The 27,480-nt window shown below is 32.5% G+C and overlaps 1 protein-coding gene across 2 annotated transcripts; it reads right to left on the bottom strand.

Moving 5' to 3' along the window:
- Positions 1 to 12,053: 12,053 nt before the first annotated feature.
- LOC124919892 (SAC3 family protein A) lies at positions 12,054 to 24,945 on the bottom strand. Of its 2 annotated transcripts, XM_047460258.1 has the most exons (14): positions 24,616 to 24,945; positions 24,467 to 24,541; positions 22,134 to 23,099; positions 20,055 to 20,498; positions 18,777 to 18,878; positions 16,729 to 16,826; positions 16,315 to 16,507; positions 15,651 to 16,136; positions 15,402 to 15,542; positions 15,111 to 15,170; positions 14,526 to 14,656; positions 13,378 to 13,511; positions 13,050 to 13,282; positions 12,054 to 12,520 (listed from the first exon to the last, which is right to left on the bottom strand). In XM_047460258.1, the coding sequence occupies exons 2-14, from the start codon at positions 24,527 to 24,529 to the stop codon at positions 12,419 to 12,421; spliced, it is 3,153 nt and encodes a 1,050-aa protein (XP_047316214.1). In that variant the 5' UTR covers positions 24,530 to 24,541; positions 24,616 to 24,945; the 3' UTR covers positions 12,054 to 12,418. The 2 variants fall into 2 exon arrangements, with proteins under 2 accessions (XP_047316214.1, XP_047316215.1); XM_047460259.1 differs by lacking the exons at positions 24,467 to 24,541; positions 24,616 to 24,945 and having other exon boundaries at positions 22,134 to 22,809; positions 22,878 to 23,019.
- Positions 24,946 to 27,480: the final 2,535 nt, after the last annotated feature.

Here is a 27,480-nt window from a genome sequence, read left to right as displayed (position 1 = left end):
ATTTATCAGAATGTCGCTATACATTTGAGTGGTATTTTTTCTCAGTTTAAAGAGTTTGCAAAGGATTTTGCCACCTGCATATATGAATTTGATGAAGAGGGTGACTTTATTGAAACATGGTCCATGATGTTGAACAACTATTCACTATAAGAGAATGATTGATTGAAGCGTATGTTTCACATCAGAGAGAAATGGGCTTTGGTGTATGGTCGACACATATTTTCAGCAGATATGACTACAACACAAAAAGTTGAAAGTTTGAACAGCCTTGTAAAATTTATGTCACTTATAAACAAAAAATTTCAGTATTTTTTCATCATTTTGAAAGACTTCTTGAAGATCGTCGATATATGGAGTTAAAAGTTGATTTCAAATCAAATCATAGTGTTCCTTGTTTACGATATCCTATTGGAATTTTAAAAAAGCAAGAAATATTTAAACTCCCGAGGTATTCAATTGGTTTGAAGACGAGTGGTTCAAATGTCATGATTATAGTGTCGAAACTTGTGAGGATGTTGATTTATTTGTAAAATGTAAAGTTATTCCTCGAGGAAAAGGTTATCATCATATAGTTACACTCATAAATCATGTGAAAAGAGTTGAGTGTGATTGTAGAAAATTTGAGTTTGCAGGTATCTTGTGTTCTCATATTTTGAAAATATATACGATCACCAATGTTTATGATATTCTAGTGACTACATATTGAAAAGATGGACACGAGGTGCTAAGGTTGGATATGTTGGAGTCAAAGATTCAAATGTCACTGAACTATCTTTAGAGCCTAAAATACTTCAGAATATCCGATATAAAGAACTGTGTGGGTTGTTTATTCAGTTGAGTATCAAGGAAGCAAAGAGCAAGAATACTTACACGATTGTTAAAGATAGTCTTTTGGGTTTGTGTAAGGTGGTAGATACAAACTTGCAAGTTAATGCGCCCTCTAGTCTTCACAATAGTAAAGATATGGTAGAATTTGATGAAGGGAAATCTATGACAGTGAAAAGATTTTAAAAAAATAGTTTCAGGCAAAAAATTAAATAGTAGCCTAGAAAAGATTTCAAGGAAGAGGAAACCAGAAAAAAAGATCAATGAACCTTCACTAGTTGATATGGTATGTATCATTTACCCTCGTATAAAATATTTTTACTTATATTTTTTTCATAATAGGGTATGAAAGAGGGGCAGTCCATGAAAGAGCCGCAAGGATATTCTATTTCATATGTTTCTGATGGACAATACCCAAATCATGTGAATTATGTTTAGAATTATTTTAGTGATGCAATACTGTTATAAATGATGTCAAAAGTTTCTAAAACTATATTTTTGTTTTAGCTGATAACTCATACGCATACACTTGATGACTCTATTGATAGTTTTAGTATGTTTGGAACTCAAGCTTCACAAGTTATGTCAGTAATGCATTCTCAGGTACATTCGTAATCATATTTTTCAAATATTTATTTTTTGTAACTATCATATTCTATTGATTTTAAATGAACGGGCAGTTTATATGAATTCAAATCCAAGACACTTGGGTTATTGTAGTTCACAGCCTTCGATTGTTTGGCCAAATACACAACTGATATTTATTGTTATTCAAGTAGTATTAAATTAGAGATTGTTGATTAATTATTGAATAATTTTGAACATTTGTTATTGTAGTTGAACAACCATTTGATAGTGGTTCTTCTCAGAGACAAGAAATTCAAGGATGCTATAATTTATCGGATGAACAAATCAGAGAATGATGCAGTAATATTTCTGAACAGGCCGACATTAGACAAAGATATGTCAGATTGATTGACTTCGGTCTTATTTAGAATCAGACATGATCCTAAAGTTCATACTTTTTAGGTTGTTCGGTCTTATTTTGAGGATTTTTTATAGACGTGATCCTAAAGTTCATATGTTCATATTTATTTGTTGAAGTTACTTTGTGTAAAATAACAACTTTGTTTGCTAAAGTGCAATATCTTTGTTTAAATTCTCTGTTGTTGCTTCATCAGCTCTATTATTTGTTAAATTTATCTTTCTTAAAATATATTACTAAGAGAATCAGTTTCTGGATGGTTTCTTCAGATTTGTTTAAACCTAGCTCAACTAGAACATTATCTATAGCAAACTATTTCTAAAAAAAATCACTGAAAAAGAATAGAATTGGTTTGGTTTTGTATTATCACAAAATTACATAAGGCGGCCTAGAACAGGGAAACAAAACAGACCATCCCCTGTTTTGACAAATCTTTTGAAATGCAATTGTCAAAATGGTTTCATAAGTATGGCATCAAGTTAAGACCCAAATGTAAATCTGAGAGGCTTAGTATGGCGAAAGCTTGTTCCCTGAGTGGCTACCGATTCCAGCTTATTTTAACTGTTGGATGGAGGACGACAATGCAACTTTAATACTTGATACCAATAAAAGAGAAGTCATGATTTTTTATATGAAATCATTTTTGAAATTTATAGCTCTATCAATGTAAACCATCTTCACCGTAAATCCACACCACTTTGGGCTGTTTTGTTATCACTCTTTTTTTCAAGTTGAAAAATATATGCTTTGTCATGTTTGTGAAATTCACAATTATCTAAAAAATAATAAAAAAACTAATATGATCATTTGAGAAATGTTCTGGTTATTCCCGATGTTTGGCTGACTTGAAAACTAAAAAAAAACTACTTCCATAGCTTGATAACTCCAACTATATGTATGCACATTCAAAATGGATGACAAAGTACTCATTTTATCAGGTATTTTGCTTGAATCATCAAATTAAAAATTAAAAACATACGGGAACAATGTATGAAATAATTAATTACATTGTGAACTAGCGCCATCTAAGGCTTGTTCTGTTATTCCCGTAGCGCCATTTGAGGCTTGTTCTGGTTATTCCCGATGTTTGGCTGGCCTAAAACTGCCGGCGTCGGAACCATCTTCTGCTGCTGTTGTTTGTTGTGGTTAACAATCATCTGAAAATTTTGATCGTCCCATTCGGTCCGATTAGACTAGACAACATTGATCGCAGCATTCTCAACTGCCATGATTCTCTCAATGGTCAAAATAGATTATTATTACTCTCCTTTGTTTGATCTAGTTCTACTGATTCATAATAAATAAATCATCGTCATCAGAAAGGTGAAAAATGAAAGATATTACAGGAAGTAGCGTTAAACTAATTAGTCAAAAATGTTGTCCATGAAGTAAATCATATGGGAACAATGTATGAAATAACTTCTAGAAGAATAAATTCGAATATGATATTCTCAAAATCAATAAAAATATGATAGTTCCAGAAGAATAAATTCGTTGAAGTTTTAAACCTTAGCGTGAAAAGCTTGTTCATCCCATTGTTTTTGCGAACTTGAGAAGATACATGCAATGTACCTCAAACCCTAACATGAAAGGGCAAAGCTTGTTCTTCCCATTGCTTGTGCGAACTTTAGAAGATACCTACAAGTGAAATTTGAAGAAGGATGAGGAGATCGATAGTGGATTCGGGGCTGCCCGTGGATTCGGTTCTATTTTGGGATTCTAATCGAAGAAAAATGCTTGGAGAAGAAGAGGGAGGGATGAAATGCAAAGTAAAAATAAGTGAGAGAGTAAAAGGAGTTATTATCCTAGTCGGTTAAAGGCTGATAATTATATTACCAAAACGACATTGTTTTGATAGTGTGGAACAGAATGGAACAGGCTTTTATAACAGAAGATCTGAACCTAAAAAGAAAAGGATTGTGCAAACAGATGATCAAAACTCCAAAGAGATTCTTGGAAAAGATATATCCTTTGAAGATGGTGATATTAAAAATATTCATCTAGAAGATAATGCAGTTATTGAAACATCTTTCAATTATATAACTTCTGGAAAATCTTTGAACCGAAAGGAGATTATAGTTGATAATATATTTGCATATAATGTTTCAATTGAAATAATAAAAAATTATGAGGATCCTGAACCAAAAGCAGTTGATGAATGTCGAAAAAGAAATGATTGGCCAAAATAGAAAGAAACAATTCATTCTCAATTAGATTCACTAAATAAAAGAAAAGTATTTGGTCCAATAGTCCAAACACCGGAAAATGTAAAGCCAATTGACTACAGATAGGTGTTTGTGAGAAAAACAAATGAAAATAATGAAATTCTTAGACACAAAGCAAGGCTTGTATCCCAAGGTTTTTCCCAGTGACCAGGAATTGATATTGAGAAAACATATTCCCCGGTCATGGATGGGATAATATTGAAGTATCTTGTGAGCCTAGTAGTACGAGAAAAATTCGAAATGAGATTAATGGATGTTGTAACTGCTTATCTTTATGGCTCTTTGGAAAATGATATTTATATGAAAATCTCAGGAGGATTTAAGATGTATGATTTATGAAAATAAATCCCAAAGAATTTTATCTATTAAATTGTGAAATTCATTGTATGGGCTTAAGAAACTGGACAAATGTGGTATAATCGTTTTAGTGAAATTTTGATGAAAGAAAGTTAGGTGAATGACCCAATTTGTTCATGTGTTTTCATAAAGAAAAATGAGTCTGAATTTGTAATCATTGCATGATTTAAATTTGATTGAAACTCTTGAAGAGCTGTAAACAACTGTTGAATATTTGAAAAAGGAATTCGAAATCAAAGATTTTGGGAAAACTAAATTTTTCCTTGGATTACAAATTGAGCATTTGTAAATGGCATATTCATCCATCAATCAGCTTATACCCAAAAGGTATTGAAGCATTTACGGATAGATTTTGCTCATCCACTAAGTACATCAATGGTCGTCCGAGCACTTGATCCTGTAAAAGATCCATTTAAGCCAAAAGAAGAAGATGAAGAAGAACTTGGCCCTGAAGTACCTTATTTAAGTTCTATTAGTGCACTAATGTATCTTGCAAATAACACACGACCATATATCATGTTCGTTGTAAATTTATTGGCAAGATTTAGTTCTTGCCCCACGCGACGACATTGGAATGGCATAAAACATATTTTTCGTTATCTCTAAAGATAGTTGACATCGGGTTATTTTATTGGAAAGACTCTCAGCTAGATTTAATTGGCTATGCTGATGCCGAATATTTATCTGATCCACACAAAGCTAAATCTCAGACTAGATATGTTTTTATGTGTGGTGGAACAATTATCTCATGGAAATCTATGAAGCAAACTCTAACCACTACTTCATGAAATCATGTTGAAATATTAGCAATACATGAGGCTAGACAAGAATGTGTTTGGTTGAGGTCAATGTTACATCACATTTTAAAGAATTGTGGTTTAATGACTAAAGAGAAAATACTCCCAACTGTTTTGTTTAAAGATAGTTTAGCTTGTATAGCTCAACTAAAAGGAGGTTATATTAAAAGAGATAGAACGAAATACATTTCACCAAAATTCTTTTTTACTCATGATCTTCAAAAGAATGGTGAAATTGATGTGCAAAAAGTTAGATCAGATGAAAACTTAGCGGATTTATTAAGCATTGTCGACTTCTATATTTAAAAAATTAGTAAAGAGAATAGGGATGCGTCGACTTCGAAATTTAAAGTAATACCCAAATTAGGGGGAGATATAAACACAAGAATATTGTACTCTTTTTCCTTCACTAGGATTTTTTTCCCACAAGTTTTTTTCTAGTAAGGTTTTAATGAGTCACATTCTTTGTGTAAATTAACATCCAAGGGGAGTGTTATAAAATAAATAGAACAACATGTGGATATTAATAATATTTACAAGTGTGATGATTTAATTATGATACATACTAATGTGTCATAATGCATGTAGTTATGAAACAACATATTAACAAGTGGATGTCAATTCTTCTCAACACATGGACATATATATGGCAATATGCATGTAACCCTTTATCCTTTTAAATAGGCTTTTTATGATGAATAATATATATATATAAACTTTCTCTCTCAATCTTTCTACATTGGGTTTGTATTTGAATATTATTCTCCATCTATTTACTTATTTGATATTTTAATTAGCTAATAGTTCGTTGTTTTAAAATAAATTGAGATTATCTAAATAAATAAAAAATTATTGATTCATCCAAGAAAACAAAATAATATTATATTTATTAATAAATCATATTTATAATTGTAACATCGGAAAAGACCCATTTGTATCAAGTTCCATGGAAAGCTCGAGATTTGAGAATTTTAATCTCGATTTACGTGTCAGGAATTTTATTTTAAAAAGATGTCGTTAATTTCTAACAACTTTTTGAAACTAATTAAAAATAATTAATTTCGGGGTTCAATTTTAAATAATCCGAGGATTCATCAAACTATAATTTGATTTAAAAATCTATAAATCAATTCAACATAATTAATTTAAAAGATTATTTATTTTGAAACATAGTCAATTATTTTTTTTGAAAATCAATAAAAATTGACATACGTATACAACGTATTGACTAGAGTTTTACTTTTAGTTCGTAATTTGGTGATACTCGGGAAATGACTTTCACGCTTTGTCATCTGTACCTGTTTTAAAAACGATCTATATTTATAAAGTTGGCTTTTTTGAAAATTGGTTGGATAACGTTTGAGTTTTAACCAATATTCTTCCAGTCCTAGTCATGCTCTTAGGTTTTAGCGTTATTTAAAATATTGAAATAAAAATATTTAAATACGGGTACCTGTTGGAGATGATAACTATGGTGAAAATTCCTAAAGAATATCAGTCATTTTTAAAGGCATTGGGGTTTAGAAATAAACACTAAATGAGCCTTTGTTGAAATATTTTTGTGGAAATATCCCAAAATATTTAAAATGCTTTTTTTTCAGAAATTTTAGAAAATGATTTAGAGTCCCAAAATTATAAAAATAATTTTGGATTTTTAAAAATGGAAGCAATCCGACCTTAGGATTAGAGTCATAAGGCTTGGGTCTGATTCTATCGGTCGAGGTCTAGAGACGCTTAGTCTAGGCTCGGGAACTCTCGGTCTGAGTGTCAGGGTCCCTTGGTTAGGATGCTAAGGATCTCTATCCTTGGCTAGGATTACCGATCTAGGTGTAAAAACCTATCGCTCTTGGGCTAGCCTAAAGCTAGGTTTCTTGGTCGAGGTGTATAAACCTCTCGGTTTGGGGCTAGCTATAGGCTAAGTCTCTCAGTCTTGGGCTTGGGAGCTCTCGGTCTCAAACTTGAGATTCTCGATCCCAAAGTTAGACCTCTCGGTCTTAGGTCTCAGGAGTCTTAGTCCCATGTTTGAATTTTTCGGTCGTGGGTCTTGGGTGTCTCGATCCTAGTTCAGACCTCTCGATCCTAGGTGAGAATCCCCGGTTGGGTCTCTCGGTCCTAACTCATGAACATCGATCCTAGGTCTCAATCCTAACTCAATAATATCGGTCTTAGGTCTCGGTTCTAACTTGATTTTTTTGGTCCTTGGTCTCAGTACGGACCAAGGATTCTCAGTCTTAGGCTAACAGGCATCGGTTCTCAAGAACACAATGATCCATTTTTTTAATTCAGTTTTTTAGCTCTGATTCTTTGATCTAAGAACTTGGGTAGGTTCACAAAGCTCTCAAGAATGTGTTGATCATCATCTCAAAGTATCAATCGAACTGGATGATGATCAATTTGTTCAAAACAGTTTGTGATCAATATTTAAGTTTTGATTTTAAAGTTGTTTTGAAGTGAAAGGAGCTACCCAATAGCTTCATTATATCATATATACTTAATTGGTACCAAAACAAAAACAGACATTTTGACCAATTCAAGAACTCAAAAGTTTCATTTATTTTGAAATTTTGAATATGATCGAGATGGATCAAACATAATCCAAACAATTGCCCAACATGTTTACAATCATGTTAGGAAGTTTTATAGGATGTGATTCAATATAATTAACCCAAGAATAACAAACTCGTTTTTTTGATTTTTGAAATTCAAGTTTGGATTTTATTATTTAAATCGATTGATCGGTTCTATCATATCTAGATAGTTCCTAAATGATCCAATGAACGATTTCCAACCATAAAACACTATGAACAACAAACATACAAGTTTTTGCAATTTTAAATATAAAATTTTCAAATTCAAACTATAAATATGAATTAGAGGGTGATTAGAATCATACCAAGGATTGGAGAACAGCTGTTGGGACACTAGTAAAAGATTGACAATTACCGAGAAATATCTCCGAGAGCGAAAGAATGCTCTCAAAGATATTTATTTTACCTAGGGAAAACTATTGCTCTCGATGATAATCTTATTGTTACCGAGGAACGAAAGATTATTGTCGGAGATAAGATTTTATTTTACCCTAGGCGTCTTCTTCCTCTCTTCTCTCTTTGATTGCTTAATCTTGATCACCGCATCTCTTTCCTTTCCTCTTTTCTTGCTTAATCTTGCTCGCAATATGATCAAAATGAAGGGTACTCTTTCCCTCTCTCATTTCCTTTTGCTTAATAAGGATTTTCTTTCTCCAATCTCCAAAAGTCTTACGGGTTAGTTTTTGTTGGACATTATTTGGGCTCCGGTGTAGCTGCCCTGACAACTATAATCGTGGCGAATCATCTTGATCAGTTAGTTGGAATACCGAAGAACAAACTACGTTGCTATGATCTTGTGCCTGCTGGGTGTATGTCACTTAACCTTAGCTGTCAAATATGCTAACATGATTTACTCTGTGGTGGTATGCACCTTACCCTGTTTGTTAAAATGCTTCAAAGAAGAATGCTGGATTTTATATAAGTGATCTTTTGATTGCAGGATGATTTCTTGCCAAAAACAGCAACACCTTTGGAATATATCTTTAAATCTATCTTCTGGTATCTTTATTTCTTTTCCTTTTTACATTTTGTTTATCTACCCTTGATGATTTTGAAAGCTTGCCTTGTTTATTGTTAGCGATTTGTTTGAGATCACCTTCATACAAGAAGGCATAAAGCTTAGAGATCCTAGAAGACTATATCCAGCTGCTCCTGGTAGAAAGGAAATTTTGCAAATAAGTCTTGAAAAAAAGAAGAAGCATTTTGATCTTCTCTTCTCATATTGTCTATATGCCTGTCTATATTCTTTGTTGTTCATTTCCTACCTATAAGAAATGATGTGTGTGGGAAGCGCTTCGAGCGTCAAGAGAATACTCGAAAGTCAAGTTAGTATTCTTTTCATTACCTAGGAACCCTAATTCTTCTTCTTGTTTCTTCTACCTACAGCCATAAATCTATGCTATTGTTGATCTTGGTGCAGAAATTACAGTTATAAATCCAGAAATGTATCTGAAGCAGTAGAAACTCTTTTCAAACATTTAACTAATTGTGGATTTGCATCTATCCAAACATAATGTTCTTCGATTGTTTTTAATAAATTAACAGTTTATTGAAACTGTCTGTTAATCTCATTAATAGGTTAAAGCTGAGGTGTGAAGAATTAATATCTATTTGTCAATTTTCTTTATGTAAGTTAATAGCTATATGTCTGTCTTTTTTTTTAGAGTTAACATTTTCTCCGAGAGCAGTGGTAAAGCTCTCGGCAATTATTAAAAAATTTCACGGAGAGCCTTTATTTGCTTTCGGTGATAATTTATCTTGAAGAACAACAAATGTTCTCGCAGATACTCTTTTTTCTTTCACCGACAACCTTATCACTGAGACGCTACAAGAGCATTTATCGTCCTCAATCAACACTATCACCGAAGGCATTTTCTCTTTCTCTGAGGGTTTTTGCTCTCCTTAAAAATCAAATTTTTCAAGTGGGATGTCTGGATCCAAATTTTAAGGTCTCAAGCAGATTTTTGAAAAATTTAGAAGTTTTAAGCTTCACTGGCAGATTTCTGAAATCTTCCGATTTGAATGTGGAGATTGGATTCACTACCTTCGGAATTACTTAGGGAAGTTATTTAAAGCATTCTTAAGTCGTTGGAGGAATCTAGTAACCTGAATCGGCCAAAAGCGTTGTTCTTGGCTGAAGTCATCGGAATAGGGATGATTCATCCCTATTTTGATAGGTAGAAATAATCACCATCGTAGGGTGATCATTTTAAGCTTTAAATGAGCCAAAATGGTGGACTAATGGAGGAGTTCCAAGTTTGAAAAATCAAAGACGGTTGTTCGTTCTTATCCCTCCAGCGTCGCGTTGGAGACGAAAGTGGCGCTCAAAACGACGTCGTTTTGAGCGCTTTCCAGCGCTCCCTTGGCATTCCGTCAGAAGTTGACGTTTCATTAGCGTTTTGGCTAACGGGGTGTTAGTCGTTCTGCTGTGGCCCGGGTGCGCATTGCTCTAGCTACAACCGGCTACGCGTCTCTCTTCTAGGCGCTAGATGAAAATTCAGCGCTCATCCGATTGTCCTGGCGTGTGCTGCAACTAATTTCTTTAGTTTCGGACACACAAAATCATATATATATATATATATATATATATATTTATTAAATTCTTAAGGGTTTATTTGAAATTGATTTTTTTCTTTCACCCTTTTAGCTTTAATTTTAATCTTTTTAAATACACAAAATATTAAAATAAATGTGACAATATTTTACCAATTTATTTTATTTTATTTTATTTTTGTATATTTTTAGAATTTAAATAAATAATTATTTTTAGATGAAATAAATACAACAATTCATCAAAATTATTTATTTTTGTCCTTTAATTTTTCTAAAATTAGTTTGAGATATTATAGATATAACATTTATCATAAATAATTTTATTTTTTATTTTAGCCTAAACTTTTAATTAATTTTATTAATTACTAGATTAATTAATTTAATTAATTAGTACAATAATTAACCATAATTAATTATTTTAAATAGGTTTTTGTTTATGTAGTTAAATATTTTAATTTTATTTATTTAAAAATAATTCAAAATAACTATCTTAATATTATAAATTGGATACTAGATTTTTAGTGTTTACAAAATTGATTTTTATCTTAAATTTTAAAGACACTTAACAATTTATTTGGTATAAATAATTGTTTAATACTAAGTTTAATTTTATTTAAAAATTAAAAACTCTCAACAATCTGTTTAGTTTCCATTTTCCTATGATAATTTATAGATAGTTGAAGTCAAAACTTTCCAATTATATATTAACTTATTTTAATTTTAAACTTTGCAAACTCAAAGATATAATAATAGTAAGGTGTTAAATGATTCGGTTAGGTCGATTTATCAACCAAAATGTACATTCAAATCGTTGACATTAGTTTACTAAACTGGTAAAATATATTAAATATATATCGGACAAGTATAATATTAAGTAACATAATTTATGATTCAGTAGCATAATTTTCATGAATACATTATATTAAAAAAAATTATTTTTATTTACTAAACATCACACAAAAAAGAAACAACAATTTTGCTTAGGTTCATGATATTTTCATTATTTCCTTTACATATATGCTGACTTATGACCTAAAACTTATATTAAATTATTCATCGTTTTCAATTTAAAGTTTAATTTTTGTCGTTTCAAATCGATTTGAATTCAATTTAGCCTTTTTAGTTTGATATTTGGTTTCGGTTCAATTTACTTGCACTCTCAACAATAGTGTAAAATTAAAATGCAATTTAAGACCAAATTAACATTGTTAGATTTATTGAAAACTTATTTCAAATAGTCAATGTGCTACCTTTGTTTATATAGTCTTCTAATATGTTTATGTTTTTCATTATTTTATGTGTTTTCAGTTTCTGAATACTTTTCCATTTCAACAAATATTTACAATCTCAAATTAACAAAACAATTTTGTAGTAATTTTGAAAACTAAAAGAATTTCAAAAAATGACCCAACATATAATCCACACTAAGTAACATTTTCTAGATAAATTTTAAAGTATTAAGAGGCTAATTCAAAATCCTCTAAAAGAAATAGGGCTTGCAAAATTTGTTAAATTGAGAATTTAATCATTTATACTCCTTTATGTTACTAGTATCAGGATTTTAGTTTAACAGGATTACTTTTGATCAAATTGCACTTATTTACACATTTTAAAAAATCAGGGTTCTTAGTAAATTTGTAAAAATTTGCACATAAGACAACTCCATGTTGAGAATAACTCGAAAAATGGGCGATAAAAGTGAAAGAACAAAAATACAATGATATATTGCTGTTAATAAACAGCTACAAAAAACAAACTAGAGTAATTTTTATTAAGAGTACTTCATCAATAGAATATCCTACCAGAAAGTATTAAACTAAAAAGTTGAAGGGCCAACAACATTTGTTTTTCCCCAGTTAATATATGTATGCAAAATAGGGTAGAACAAATTTGCTGCCCATATGATGAATCAGATCAAAAACATGTCACAATCAACACACACATATATATAATAAGAATGGTAGCCTTACTTACCTGTTGTTGTTGTACAAGCCTATTTGGTCGAAGTTGGTGGGGATCATCAGCATCGGAGTTGTTTCAACTTTCATCACTGTCATATTTTATAGTTTGATTTTTTGAGTTTTGCTTTTATTGTACATTCTTTGCGAAAAAATCGTTTACAGCAAGATTAGGATCTCCATGAGCTACAGCATCTTCCGGTTCTGGCATGTAAATGGTTGTTGACGAAGCCTGTCCATATCAAAAAACAAATTCAGTTTTGACGGACAATACTTTTTATGGGAACATCAACTGAATGCCTCATAAGTGGAATATGGTTCAAAGGGCATCTAACTTATTGGTAAATCTCCTATTCCCAATGTTTTTTTTTTCTTTTCTAATTTCAAATAACTCACTATTTCATCGTCAATCACATTGTTTTAAAATAACCCCTTATATCCCATCATCACTCATTATCAATCAAATCCTCTGAATCAACGACTAAAATACACTAATCCTCTTACTTTACTTTTTACAACAATTTAAAATATTAAATAGTGAGGATATTTTAGTCATTTAACCCAAACAGTCCACTTTTTCATCAAACAATATTTTTTTCAATTAACCCTACATTAAAAAACCTCTTCATTTTTTTCATCAAACAAGATATTTTTTTTCAAGAAATCAGATTATTTATTTTAAAACTACACCAAACTATTTTTCAAGATGCCTGAAGTCTGCAGGGAAGGAAAACACAATAAATGTAAGGACTCATACACACCTTTGCATCAAGCTGCATTTCTCCAGTGTTGTCAGAGATCAGACAAGCTCCATGAGCCTTCAACCATTCCATACACTCCTCCAATCCATCTATCTTTTCTTCAATCATTTCACAGGGAGCCAGTGTGTGGTTAAACCCTAGAACCTGAGCAATGTACGGAATGGAAACTGTTGGTCGACAAGCACGAGACATACATTTCAATGCTGTATACCGCATCTTTTCAACATGAAGATCTGCATACAAAACAAAATAGTTAAGATGGGCTAAATATTCATAAAATTCAAACAAAACACACACATACATACATATATATATATATATTTCTTACCCATTAGACAGGTGTTCAAATTGGGAGCATTCTTGTATAGTCTAAAGAACAATACGTAATTCCCAGCAGTGAAAGCCCTACGAACTGCAAGAGCATGTTTTACAGCCTCGTCTTCTTTGGCTTCAACTGGTAATCTGCAAAATAAATTATATATGTATATATTAACTTCTGAATCCAAGATAACCTACTTCAAGCACATTTAGAAAGATTTTAGAAGGGAGTCCAAAATGAAAAAGAACATAAATATCAAAAACATAAGTGAAGGTCTTTTAAAGCCAAGAGATGGATATTATGCCAAAAACATGAATACTTCTATAAACAACCCAGAGCCTTTTCTCCAGTTCATTCTATGAATAGATCACACGTAACCAGCTCATGAAAGCACATCATACTCATTTCCAGAAAAATATAGTAGGTATTAATCAATTTGAACAAGCACTGCATATAGTAACATCATCATTTGGGTATAGGGTCGGATAGGATTTTATAACTGATTCAATTTTTTATAGGTCTTATGCTTAAAGAACAGAAACAATATAACTGAATTTTTACAATCAAGATGACAACATGATGGATAAATTCACGGGCTTAACAACATGATGGATAGATTCACGGGCAAGAGAGACAGAAGAGTACCTATAAGTAATTTATCTATAAATGAGTTGAATTTATTGAGAGAATAGATGAATGTTATTATTGAGGTTAGACGACCCTATATATATATATATATATATATATAAGAGAAGAACCTATGTATGCATCACCACCTAATTCTAGGAGAATTGGGAGAAATTTTCAAGGAGAGAGTTTTGGGGCCGATAGGATTAAAGGTTTTCTTCTTCAAACTTTCACATCAATCAAGAACAATGGGATGTGCATCGGATGGGACTATCTCGAGCTTATCAGAATCTAACTTATTGTATTTTTGGTTTTCTCTTTCTTCACCCTCTTTTTTTTGCAAACTGTTTAGGAACGTTTCTTGCGTTCCACCGTCGATTTCAATACAAAGTTGACATTTTTTCATAAAAAAGAAATCACCACCTAATTCTAATGATAATTACTAAAAACTAAAAGGTCTATCGAAAGAGATAAAAACATATAAATAAATCCTATAATACAGGAATTGAATTTCAAAAAATTCTACTCACCTTGACATCGCTGACACAAGATATCTGCTACTAGTAGAGTGCAACATAACACAAAGTAAATTGTAGGCAGAGAACTCCATGTGGCATCCTTTGATTCCCTCTGCATAAAGTGTCTGCAACTGTGATTGGCACTGGAGACACATGAAAAGCAATAACAAAAAAATCAGACGAAAACATGAGTAGGACTGGGGAAGTATATTCAGCTGCAGAATTTAATCCAATAACACCAATGCCCTAATAGCAATCGTCCGCATGAAGAATATGAGTTCCAAAGTTATAATTTCTAAATACTTTTAGTAGACAGACAATCCAAAAAATGATGAAAGAACCAGCTCAGTCCAAACTCAAGTAAATTATTATGTACCATGCACTAAAGAAGCTGATATCGATACTCTTAAGAAGCGACTATTTTTAACCAGAATTATGTCATATGCAATACATGAGCAACATAAATTAGATAAAATAGTCAGCTTTTTACATAATTCCAAATGGAGTGTACATCAGGCTTATTTCTTATACTAGCAGTGTACATGTAATTGAGTGACTAGCTTGAGAAAGATACAACAATAGATAAGATGCAGTAACCTGATTATACTCTGGCAAGTCTCCAGATTCAATAGCAAGTCGAGCATGCGTTTCATAAACCTGATCAAATTGAGATCAATAAAAATGTTTAGGAAACACTAGAGTTATGAAGAAGCTGTATTGTATAACCAAACAAGTCTTAGGTTAGATTAGTATCTTATCCATATAAAAGTGAAGATACATAGTTTCCAAAACAAAACCCTTGAGAGGGTAAAATAATTATGAACCATTTCCCATCCGCGGCTATTCAAACTCAAAATTATGTGCACATTAAACAAGAGACGGACTTACCTTGACTGTGAGCTCATTTCGTATACGCTGTACAGTCAAATCTTGGCGAATGGATTTTAATTGATCACACTTATAAAGGTAATTCTTTTGAGCAGTTTGAACCATTACCAGTGCTTTTTCCAATACTTCCTCTGGTCTTACCTGGAAGCAAACTCCATTTTGTTAAGGAAGTAAGAAGAAAGAAAAAAGTTCAAAAAATAAATAAAAATACTTATTCGCTTCACAGAAATTAGAAGGGTCAAATATTACAGAGGATGGATCTGGAGCTGATGTAAGGCGCAAATAGCGTTTTTCAATTTCCTGACATGTCCCCTTGACAGTTAGAGCATCCCAATCAATATCCTCAACAGCTGTACTATCTTCAAAGTTTTTGCTTAGTACCAATGCATTTGCCCTTCTGGCATATAAATTTCCCGCTCTAACATTTTTTGGCCTGTAATGATTCATTTCACCATGATGCCTATCTCCTTTATCAAAACGTTTTGATCTATTTTCACGTTTCTTTTTTTCTTCAGGTGTGTTTGCAAGGGTAGTGGCACTTGGATAATATGTCGTTAAACTTTGTTCCTTATCGCTATCACTGGATGCATCACCATTATCTGTCACATCTAAACCTTCACCTGGGCGCTGTCTCTTAGCTGGCCTAAATGGGACTTTGTTTATGTTTTTTGGTTCTGATGTGGAAAGTTTAGCACTGCTCAAACCACCTCTATTTTCTGGTTTTCCAGTAGAAAACTGCAAGGGATAATTATCATAAGCAGTGAGTTGAACAAGAAGAAACTTTCATGGTACATACTCTCTACATAAAATTGCCAAACCAGCTTCTAGATTTAATTCATTTTTTTAAGTTGAAAAGAATATGAGATAAGCAGTGTAAGTACTGCATTGGAAAAAAGGAAAATGAACACCATACCTTCCTGTTGTTATTATTGAAACCACCCCAACCACTAAATTTTACTGAACCAACAGCAGCAGCAGCAGCAACAGCAGCAAATGACTTTACAACCGGTTTCTCATCTGCCACAGGCTCCCACCTGCTTTTTGGACGCTTACTTGGACTTCTTTTATTCTTTGACAATGAAGAAACAGTAGGGGCATAATGCAAACTGTTGCAAACACATGATGGATTAAAGAAATATAAAGGTGGCATATGTCTTTTCTATAGTCATTTCAAAAATAAGACCGTTCTAAAGCATTTGGATCACCCAACAAGAATAAGAAAAGTTATTTCCTTTCAATTTATGAAATCACAGGGCATGAATGGCAAACAAGGACAAGGTTAGTTCATCATATAATGAGAAGTGACGGATTAAAAGAGAATAGGTACTCTTTATTGATTTCATCCACAGAAGGAAGATGAAAAAGGGGCTCCATATCCCAATCATGTGTCAAAAGGGTACCATTAGCTGTCGCCTTTGTGATAACCTGAAGGGAAAAAGTATACATCAGTTGCATTAGAAACAGCATAACAGTTTGTAAGATTTCATCAGTCTATGCATAAGAACATTAACAGCATGAATAAAAGCAAACATATTAGGTAGAACACAGCAAATGTTTTATAGAGATAGAATTGGAGTACAAACAGTTTATCAAATGAAAACCACAAGTGTCTATATAGCTAAAGAACTAAAATTATCTAAGCCCTCATCCTAGTACATAGGCTATTATAACCCCTCAAATAATCAAATTACATCACAATTCTCAATAATCACTCTCAAACTTAAGTTGGTAAACATAAAACAACTTGGCTTTGCAACAACCACATCAGCATCAATCTTTTAACTGCGTACCAAAGCCAGTAAAAAGTAAGAGTTAAAGGCATTGCTAAATTAGTGACCAAAGGAATCAAATTGAAGAGATTGATGGTATTGCTAGCTACAAACACATGGCTTTGCTAACTATTCAATTAGGCTTTGCCAAATTCTTGGTCCGACACATTCATGCAGTTATGCTTCAGAAGTCAATAAAGAAGTGAAATAAGAAATTGTTTGCTCTGGGAAATCTCCCAGAAAAAAAGTTAAAAGACTTTTTGAAAGGTTTCACTCATGGAAGGACTTCCCATGCCATATCTTACTTACTGGTTTATTGCCAAAGTTGATGTTAAGATAATTCCAACTTTCAGTAGTACAGATGGTATATCCATGCCTAGCTCTGGATGATGGTAATTTCATGTTTTATGAAATATTAAATGAAAATATTGTTAACATGGGAGTTATGAAGAGAAATATCATTAGTGACACCAGCACAAATAGGAGAGACTGTCTATACAATGCCGGGAGAAGATAGCCCATCTTAAGAAAGAAAAAAATGCATTTAGAGTTTGCAGGGAAATCAAAATGTATAGAGATACTAAAAAATAGGTCATTATGGCACCAGCAATCACAATAAAACAGGCAGCAGAGTATCGGAAGAATAACTTTGAAATGGAAATCGTCTGCCAAAATTGACTCTAGGCTCTTAGGAAGCTAAAAAGCTACTAATCTACTACAGATAACCAAAATTGTGATACTAGAAGAAGAGTAACCAAGTGAAGACTTAAATGGCGGTTGACCTTTGATCATAACCACAGTGACACTGTCTATTTTTGCTACTGCAAAAGTTTGTGACCTCTCCACAATCGAATTATACAAGAACAAATTGTAGGATTGATTTGGGAAAATGTGTTTTAAAGTTATATTGTAACAGCTTAAGCATCAAACTTTGAGAGAATGAGAAATTGATGTGTAAAGAATGTGAATTAGATTATGTTATTCTCACAGGAGACAGCAGGTTGTCCTTTTTATGTTCTTCCCCTTGTAGCTGTGGTTCAATGTTGGTTTGTTGAGCTTTCTCACGGGTTGGTTTGCCTTTTGGTTGGTCGTGGATTAGGCTCATTTTGTGTAATATCACTGGCTATCATATGTTTACTTTTGAAGGGTGGGAAAGTATCATTTTTGTTCATTTAGTATATTGTATAGGGCCTTAATTCCCCTTTTGTTTTATTTTGTTACAACTCTTTTGTTGTCCGGTGCATTGCTTTTGAAAGTATCGCTCGGGCTTTATTCTTTTATTTTAACATAAGCATATTGTGCCCTCCCAACAGAAAACATATCGGATATGCTTGACAAGGGCTACCAAGAGAAGAGAAACCAATTTTGGTCTATTTCAAATTTTCTCTTCCTCAAACTACTCATAATCCAAATCAGGTGTGTTGGAATAACTACACCATCCCATGCAGCATGTTCTCCAAAAAGAATCACAATGAAGAACAGTGACTATAGTCTCCACAATTTCATCATCACTAAGTGCCAGATTAGCATTGACTTTACCAACATAACGAATATCCGCAAATGATCAAAAGGAAGAATTGTAGGAAAACAGGAAAGTGCAGCTTACATCTTTCATGATAGCCTGGCAAGCCGCTTTCTGACTATCATCTTTACAGCGAGCTAGAGCCCGTTCAACATAACCTCGTAAAGATTTCGGAAACATTCCGGGCTGCCAAAAAAACAGACAATTAAGTGATGAAACTCTTTTTGCAATATCCCAACATCCAGTATGCCACATATATAATTCACATCCTAACTTTGTTCAAAATGCAGCAAGTCATGAATATCCTAGGACAACTTTCTAGAGCATGTTCCTCTCAATTTGTATTCATAAAATAGAACAGTGTAAACTAAGAGAATAATCAGATCAGAAAGGAAGGGAAGGGAATTTAGACAGTAAAGTTTACCAGAAATGTGTAATTGCCATAAAATGCTGATACATAATTAAGTAGCAAATTATAAATCATTTGGCAAGGAAGAGGAAACTTGGAAGAGAATACCATTCCTAAGAATAGAAGTGAGTTGAATTTGAGAATCGTTAAGAAATAGCATGTGTAAGTTTAAAAATTATTAAGTTTCATATTTGTTTCTCAAAAAGTAATGTCTAAAAAATGGTTAAGAGACTCTCCCTCAAACTGCTGCTTCTAGTGCATGAAGACAAGAAATGGGCAGTTTGTGCCTAATGTGATCATCAGAAGAGAGAGAAACGAGAGAAGCTTGTAAGGCATTGAATAACATTTACACGCTAAGGTATTCCTCTTTTGTTTTTTACCTTTTTGTGTACAGCTGGGTTACAATTTATATGATATGCAAAATTGAATCAGTTTCTTTGTTTATCAAGAGCTTTGTAGGATGGATTTGATAATGTAATTCTTCTTCTTTGTTTGTATTCTTTTCTTCTTTACAATAGCCAATAGAGCACTCTCTTCACCAAGATTGGAGACTGTAAGTAAGACTCTTTCGCTTGTGAGAAGACGGAAGAAATGAAAACTTTGTGATATCATTTCCAGATTGGTCCATAAAGACAGTAAACTTGGGTGCTCTATGTAGAAAAGATTAATGTGTTGGCCTGCTCCAGTTTATCAATTTTAAACTCCTTGCATAAGAATGGCTCTAACATGTGTACTTAAATTACTTTGTTTTATTTCCAGGAAACTAAAAATATACTACATAAACAAGTACATGTATGTGTGTGTATTGATGTTTACAAATGAATGTTCCCTTATTTTTTTTTCAAATTCAGGGGGTCCTAAGCTATTATCATGTCTCAAGGCCTACTTAGAAAAGATCAAGCATTGCAAAATAAATATAAAAGATTACGCAATGAAACAAATTTGTATCTCACCTTAATCATAGAATCGGCACCACCCTGCAAAGATGTTTTATCAGTCTGCTTTGGCACAGAAACACTAATATAAACTGGTTTTTCTGCTGTACTGATCATTGAGGTCTCCATACTTGATTTGGCAAGATCCAAAGGCAAATTTGGAGCAATTCGAGGATTTGTTGGAATCTGCAGTGTGCTTAACCTGCGAGAATCTACTGAGGAAACAGGTTGGGAAGGTTGTGCATGCACCTGGTAATTATGATGCATCTGATGCACAGCAGGATATTGTACAGATGATTGGGGCCCTGAAGTCTTCATTTGATCCTGAACGTTTTGATATGTATCATTTTTTTCCGTGGCCAATTGATATTGTGGTTGTTGAGGACTAATACTCTGATTTATGAAAGTAGGGGTCCCATGTTTCCAGTAGCCATCATGTCCAGTAGCAACTACTGCACCAGTCTGACAAGAGATTATGGCATTAGTATTCAACATGCCTAGTAGCGGTGGAACACTTTTTAAGGTAGATAAAAATTATATCCACTTCATCATACCTCAGAGTTAAATATGTGCAACAACTTTAAACAAAAAATAACTAAAAACGTAGGATATCTCCACAAACACAGCTAAGTAAAATACAGTGGTTGTCAGCATGTAAAAAGAAACAATACATTGCATCTACAAACTTCATATTAGTTGAATGTTGATAAATTCGTATTACACTGAGTACGAAAATGGTTTCCTTTACTTCTTATTTGATATTTTGCCTATTTTATCATATAACCTTAATTTGTTTCTTTGCCAGAAATGTATAAATGCAATCTTTCACAATCATTGCAGACTTGTGCAGGGAAGAATCAGCATGGTTCCTTTCTGAGGGAGGTTTTGAAAAGATCATTTTAAATGGAAGTGAAAAAACAGATGATTTCAACATATAAACAAGTTAACATATCAATGGAAGAAAATAAATTTCTAAGACCTGTTTTCTATTTAATTTCAAGTTCACATTATTCACATGAAATAGACTCTAAATCATCAATTCCACCCATGCCTCAAAAGCTCGATGATTAATAGTCATTTTAAATTTCATCAGTCTTGAATCAAGTCAGATGCAATTTCGAGGATCACGTAATAGCCCATTCAAGTTAACTGAAATTTCTCACATGTTTTGAAGTTAGAGGACCAATTTGAAAATATTACACTAGTTTGAGGGTTGATTTTGGATATTCAACCTCAATTACTATATAATGGGTCTATGCTGATCAATATAAGATTAGAGATCCATGGGAACAATTGAAAGAAATCATGATATGGCTAGGTCAGCTGAACATGGCCAGTGTATATTTTACATACCATCCACATTATATGTCATCAATCAAAAAGGGCTTACAAGTTCATTAGAAGCACTGTTTTAAAATCTGTCCACTTTGACCCGCAATACATGTTCTCAATAGTAACTAATAATCATTATAATGAAATAATAAATTAAAAAAAACAAGTTTAAACATTATCCTTTATCCTATTCTAATAATCAGGTCTCTTTGAGCAGTCAGTAAAATGTACCCAAAAAAATCTATGGCGGGCTAGGTGATAAATATGAAGAAAGGTTCTAGAATACAGGATAATAAATCAAAGTATATGTGCTACAGTGAAGCAACAACCAAAACTTCCTCCTAAAAGAAGAAAAAAAAATATAACAGTTGATTCACACAGGAGGATCAATATTATTGGGGGTTTTCTGGTTTTGGGAAGGACCCAAACTTTAGGGTCAAGTATGTACTTCCCATTTGTAAGGTTATTCAGTTAATGTAGGCTGCAACATTAATTCTTCATTTAGGCCCTCCTTGTATGGAATTAGAATTCCAACGGGCACCATTTTACATTTTCATCCACAAACTTGCATTACATGATAATCAAAACTCTTCCAAGGAAACTTATCACACACCAATTTATCTACCTACCAAACAAATGATCTATCCATATTCCTTATAGACATATCCCTGGGTAAAGTATCTGATCTTGCTTAAATCATATATGATTGTCAAAAAGAAAAACATTTCACTCCCTACTAAACTACAGGTAGAAAGAATATCAAACCTGCACTGAAGGCAATTCAGACGGACATGAATTGGGCCTCCATGTTGGGACAAAGGGAGTTGATGTCTGACCCAATGTCTGATACCCACTGGTGGCAGGCACAGAGGACAGTGGATTAGTTGTACTTGCAACAGAAACCTTCTCAGTACCAGGAGCACATGTAACTTCTGTTTGACTATAGTAATCAGGCCATTGCTTGTAGTTTTGCTGATACTGAACTGGAGAAGCAGCAACGGCCGCAGCAGCAGTGGAGCTATAAGAAGCACCACTAGTGTCGGGATTGTAATTCGGGTATTGATGAGAGGCATAACTTCCATAATTTCCTTCACTCCATGAGTTGGTAGGGTTAATATAACCTCCACTAGGGTAAACACCAGATGTCTGATAATCACCATGATTGTAGTAAGAGCTTGGATAATTTTGAGTCCCAGCATAAGACGACGTATTCTGAAATGAGGAATTAGGCTGATAAGGAGCACCTGTGTTTTGGTATGCTCCTACAGGTTGAGCATATGGTTGATTTGATTGAGGTTGAGCATATGGTTGATTTGATTGGGGCTGAGCATATGGTTGATTTGATTGAGGTTGAGCATATGGTTGATTTGGTTGAGGTTGAGCATATGGTTGATTTGATTGAGGTTGATAGCCACTATAGTAACCTGCATATCCATTGTTGCTATATCCATGTGAATTGGTATTTGAGTATGCTGCATACGTGTTGTATTCTTGTGGTGGTACACTTACTGCCCCCGAAATCGATGTAGACTGAGCAGAGGTAAGAGAAGAGCCATCTTGAATATTCCTTGAAGGCTCAACATGCTGATCACTGTTGTTGCTATTCGGAAAATTCATATTCGCAATGTTAGAATTAACTGTGATGTTTGAGGTCCAGGGCATGGCTTCGGAACTTGCAGATGGAGGATGATATGAAGGTGTGTATCCTTGGGTGGAATCAGTATTATGTGTCTGGAAAACATGAAGTAAATGTAAGACTATTTTATCATCAAAGTGTCTTGTATATGAATAATCATTTTTTTAGGTAAAAATGCAGATAACCAGACAAAAAAGAATGTGCTACAATATGCAAGGCTAATTAATGATGCTTTTTAAGATGATTCAGACTACAAAAAAGGAAATTGATTAAGCCTAAATAGAACATATATATATGATATAGAATCATCCCTTGCATTAATAATCCATCTTGTTCTTTTATTCATTCATGGGCAACTTCAAACAGTTTTAATCATTCATAAATCAAGAAATTTAAAAGGTAACAAGCACGTATCTTAAAGAACAATCAAAACATGTTAGGAACAAAACCTTTTGGCCATGTTGTTCTATCTATAACTTTCTAGTGGACAGTCTAATAAATATATATAGAGCAGCTTTCTAACTATCCATATATCAATAGTCTACATTGATCCGAATATCCAACAGCTGCATTCCTTAGTTTAATCACAATTTTCCTACAAGATATCGCCTTGCAGCAAATATGGAGGATGTTGAATGCTTACTAAGTCTGCCTAGCTGAGGTGCAGAACCAGGAACGTCATTTTTTTGTCGAAAAGGACAGGTCTATGCGCGCTAACTTATTATATATCAATAGTCTGCATAAGAATATCCAACAGCTGCATTCCATAGTTTAATCACAATTTTCCCTCCAAGATATCGCCTTGCAGCAAATATGGAGGATAAATGCTTACTAAGTCTGCCTAGCTGGGGTGCAGACCCAGGAGCGTCAATTTTTTGTCGAAAAGGACAGGTCTGTGCGCGCTAACTTATTTATATATCAATAATCTACAATAATCTGAATATCCAACAGCTGCATTCCTTAGTTTAATCACAAGATATCGCCTTGTAGCAAATATGGAGGATGTTGAATGCTTACTAAGTCTGCCTAGCTGGGATACAGACCCAGGAACGTCAATTTTTTGTCTGAAAAGAACAGGTCTATGCGCCCTAACTTATTTATTTATCAATAATCTACATAAATCCGAATATCCAACAGCTGCATTCTTTAGTTTAATCACAATTCCCTCCAAGATATCGCCTTGCAGCAAACAAGGAGGATGTTGAATGCTTACTAAGTCTGCCTAGTTGGTGTACAGACCCAGGAGCCTCATCTTTTATCTTGCTGAGTTTAAAATCAACAGTTTTCTTTAATCAAAAAAAGAGTATAAGACACAATACTATAGTGACACCTGCCTATTAAGTATTAATCCACCAAATCACATATTTACAACCAAAAAAACAAAAGTAATATGTTATGCATCCCAGAAACAACCTAACATGAGGAAAATTAGTATAAAAGACAGTATAAATCAATTAATAACCTGAAGGGAATTATGTTCCGCAGTAGAAATGTACCCATCTCTACCTCCTCCTTGATTCATCATTTCTCTAGCAACCTAATTCAATAATGAAAAATAATTAGTAATTTAAAAATGTTAACAGTATAAACCCTAATTAACAAGTAAATTACCCTTTCAGAAAATCAATTGAAAACGTCGAATCCAGCTGTATGAGAAGTATATTATCGCCGTCAAAACACCAGATCGGAAGACAAATTTCACGATATCACAGAGAAACAAATACAAAAAAAAAATATTGAAAAATTATAAAAGACAACTATATGTCTATTCTACCTATTTCTATAGCTACAAAATCAGAGAAAGAACAAAGATTCTTATGGGGAGAGAGAAGCAAATTCGTAAAAGACATGAGTTTGATAGTTTACGGCCTTATTAGTCACCCGATTCATGAGGAACAAGGGAAGACGGAGAAGACGACTCGTATGATTTGTGTTCTTAAAAAGAGTTTGTTTTCAGGTTTTGAGGTAAATTGAAATAGAAATTGAAATAAAAATTAAAATTAAATAAATAAATGTTTATAAATTATTTGCCTTTTTTAGGTTTATGTTATTTTGTTAATAAAATAATATTTTTACTTATTTTCTAAATAATAATTAAAAATAGATTATTTATGACAAAGATTTTTAAGGACTCTTTTAAGGGGGTGATATGATTATAGTGTCATTGGTCTTAGCCAGGTGAAAGTTCTGAATATATGAGCAAATGATTAATGTGTGGGGTCTTTGTATGTGGAGATGTTTTATGAATGGAATAATGATATAAATAATTGGAAGAATATATAATTTAACTATAAATTTTGAATTTTAAGAAGTATTAAATTTATTTATGAATATAAAATATATATTAGGTTACATAATATATTGATTTGATTAACTAGTTTAAATTAAAGAATATTAGTTATATATTATTATTATTATTATTTTATATATAACTAAATATAATAATTCATTTAAAATATAATAATAAATCAATGATACTACAAATATTTATAGTTAGAAAATATTAATAATTCAGGCAATTTCAATAGCGCGGATTTGCGCTACACGATAGCATAGAGGGTTTGGAGACGATGCATGCATTAAAAGCGTTGTTGTCACTCGCAGTCCAATCAGTTAATCAATTGGGGAAATGGAGGCTTTAACTTAAAGCTAATTGATCTCATATCTGCTACACAAAATTCTCAGCACATAATAAGTATTATTATTTTATTTTATTTTATTTTTGTTAGAAACGGTTTTTCTCCAGTTTTATCGAATATTTGTCGCTTTATTTCATCCGATTTTGGCCCGAACACTAAGAAACATCATTAAATATATTATATCGTCAATATATTTATTTATTTATCATATTTTATAAGAGTTTTAAGTTTATTTTTTATTCTAATAATTTTTTTAATATAATATTAAAATAACTATTTATATAATTTTATCAAATAACTTTTTTTTTAAGGGAATATGGATTCCCCGAAATCAAATGAGCATGATTGGTAGTAAAAAAATCCCAAAGTGAATGGATGGGTGGTAAATACATTTCCCTCAGCTCTACCAGATTGTCATTCCATTCCTAGTTAAGTGAGTTCATTTATTTAAATAATCATTTTTATTTAAATAATAATTTTTATTTATAAATATAAATTCATATTTATTTTGATAATTATCGTATTAGATTGTAAAATTCAAATAATTAAATTTGTAAAATTGTAAATTTGTAAAATCATAAAATTTTAATATCATAAGATTTAAAATCGTAAAATTATATTTGATATTTTGACTTATCACTTAATTAAATGTATTAAGGACTTATTTAAAACTATGAAGATTTTCGTGTGATGCACACGAATAAAATTATAAACAAAATAAATTTAATAAAAAAAATTATAATATGTATTCAATGTTTAAAATTTTTAATAAATCACGAATAATATATTAAAATAAAAAATAGAACACTCTTTTTCCACATTTTATACTTCGGTAAAATAATTCATCTTCTCACATATCTCATCACATATTTTTTCTCAATGAACCTCTCATCATGTGGCCTTACACTTTCATTTTGAACAAATCAAAAATCTCAAACATTACATTCTCATTTTTTATCCTCACTTTAGCCCATCAATGCTCAATCGACCTCTCATCTCGTCACCTTAAAGCACTCAGAGTAACCAACCATCTCATTCTACATTTATCTACCAATTCAAACCGGACTTCTCATCTCGTGACCTTAACTTTCACTTCGGTCAAACAACTAATCTTCTTGCATATTTTAACCACCAATATCAATTTATTTCTCAATCGACTTCTATCTCTTTAACTTACTTTTACTTCGACTAATAAAAAATCATCTCAATCCATATTTATCCACCAATCACAATCGACTTTATTCTCTCAAAGACCTTACTTTTATTTCATTAAACAACTCATCTTCTCACATATTTTATAATATACATCCCGACATTCTTATCCTCACTTCGGCTAAGCATACATCTCATTCCACATTTATCTATCTTAATTGACCTCTCATCTCGTTACCTTACTTTCACTTTAACTAATTAACTATTTTATTCCACATTTATCCACCAATTCATAATTAACCTCTCATCTTGAGACATTGCTTTCACTTCGTCAAACAATTCATCTCCTAACATATTTTCAATATACAACCCGACCTTCTTTATCATCAATTCGGCTAACCATCCATCTCATTGCACATTTATCCACCATAATAATCGACCTCTCATATGTGACATTACATTTTCACTTCGGTCAAATCAATCATCTCCAACATCATAAATCTCTTTTACTCTTCACTTTGGTCACAAATCCTTAACTAGCTTCTTATCTCGTGACCCATCTCCTCACATATTTTACAATATACAACCTGACTTTTTTATCCTCACTTTAGATAACTAATCATCTCATTCCATATTTATCCACACCCTAATCAACCTCTCATATTGTGTGACCTTACATAATTTC

Source organism: Impatiens glandulifera, chromosome 1 (assembly GCF_907164915.1).
Source record: "Impatiens glandulifera chromosome 1, dImpGla2.1, whole genome shotgun sequence".
NCBI classification, from domain to species: Eukaryota; Viridiplantae; Streptophyta; class Magnoliopsida; order Ericales; family Balsaminaceae; genus Impatiens; species Impatiens glandulifera.
This window is presented reverse-complemented; position numbering and strand designations above follow the sequence as displayed.

What these genes read in the sequence shown, in the direction of transcription:
- LOC124919892 (XM_047460258.1), bottom strand. Translation starts at nt 24,529, where the DNA reads ATGATGAATCAAGGAGGAGGTAGAGATGGGTACATTTCTACTGCGGAA. An exon ending in GTGCCGATTCTATGATTAAG is followed by an intron (nt 18,879 to 20,054) that starts GTGAGATACAAA and finishes TTTTTTTGGCAG; the next exon opens with CCCGGAATGTTTCCGAAATC. An exon ending in AAATGCAGCTTGATGCAAAG is followed by an intron (nt 12,521 to 13,049) that starts GTGTGTATGAGT and finishes TGATATGGACAG; the next exon opens with GCTTCGTCAACAACCATTTA.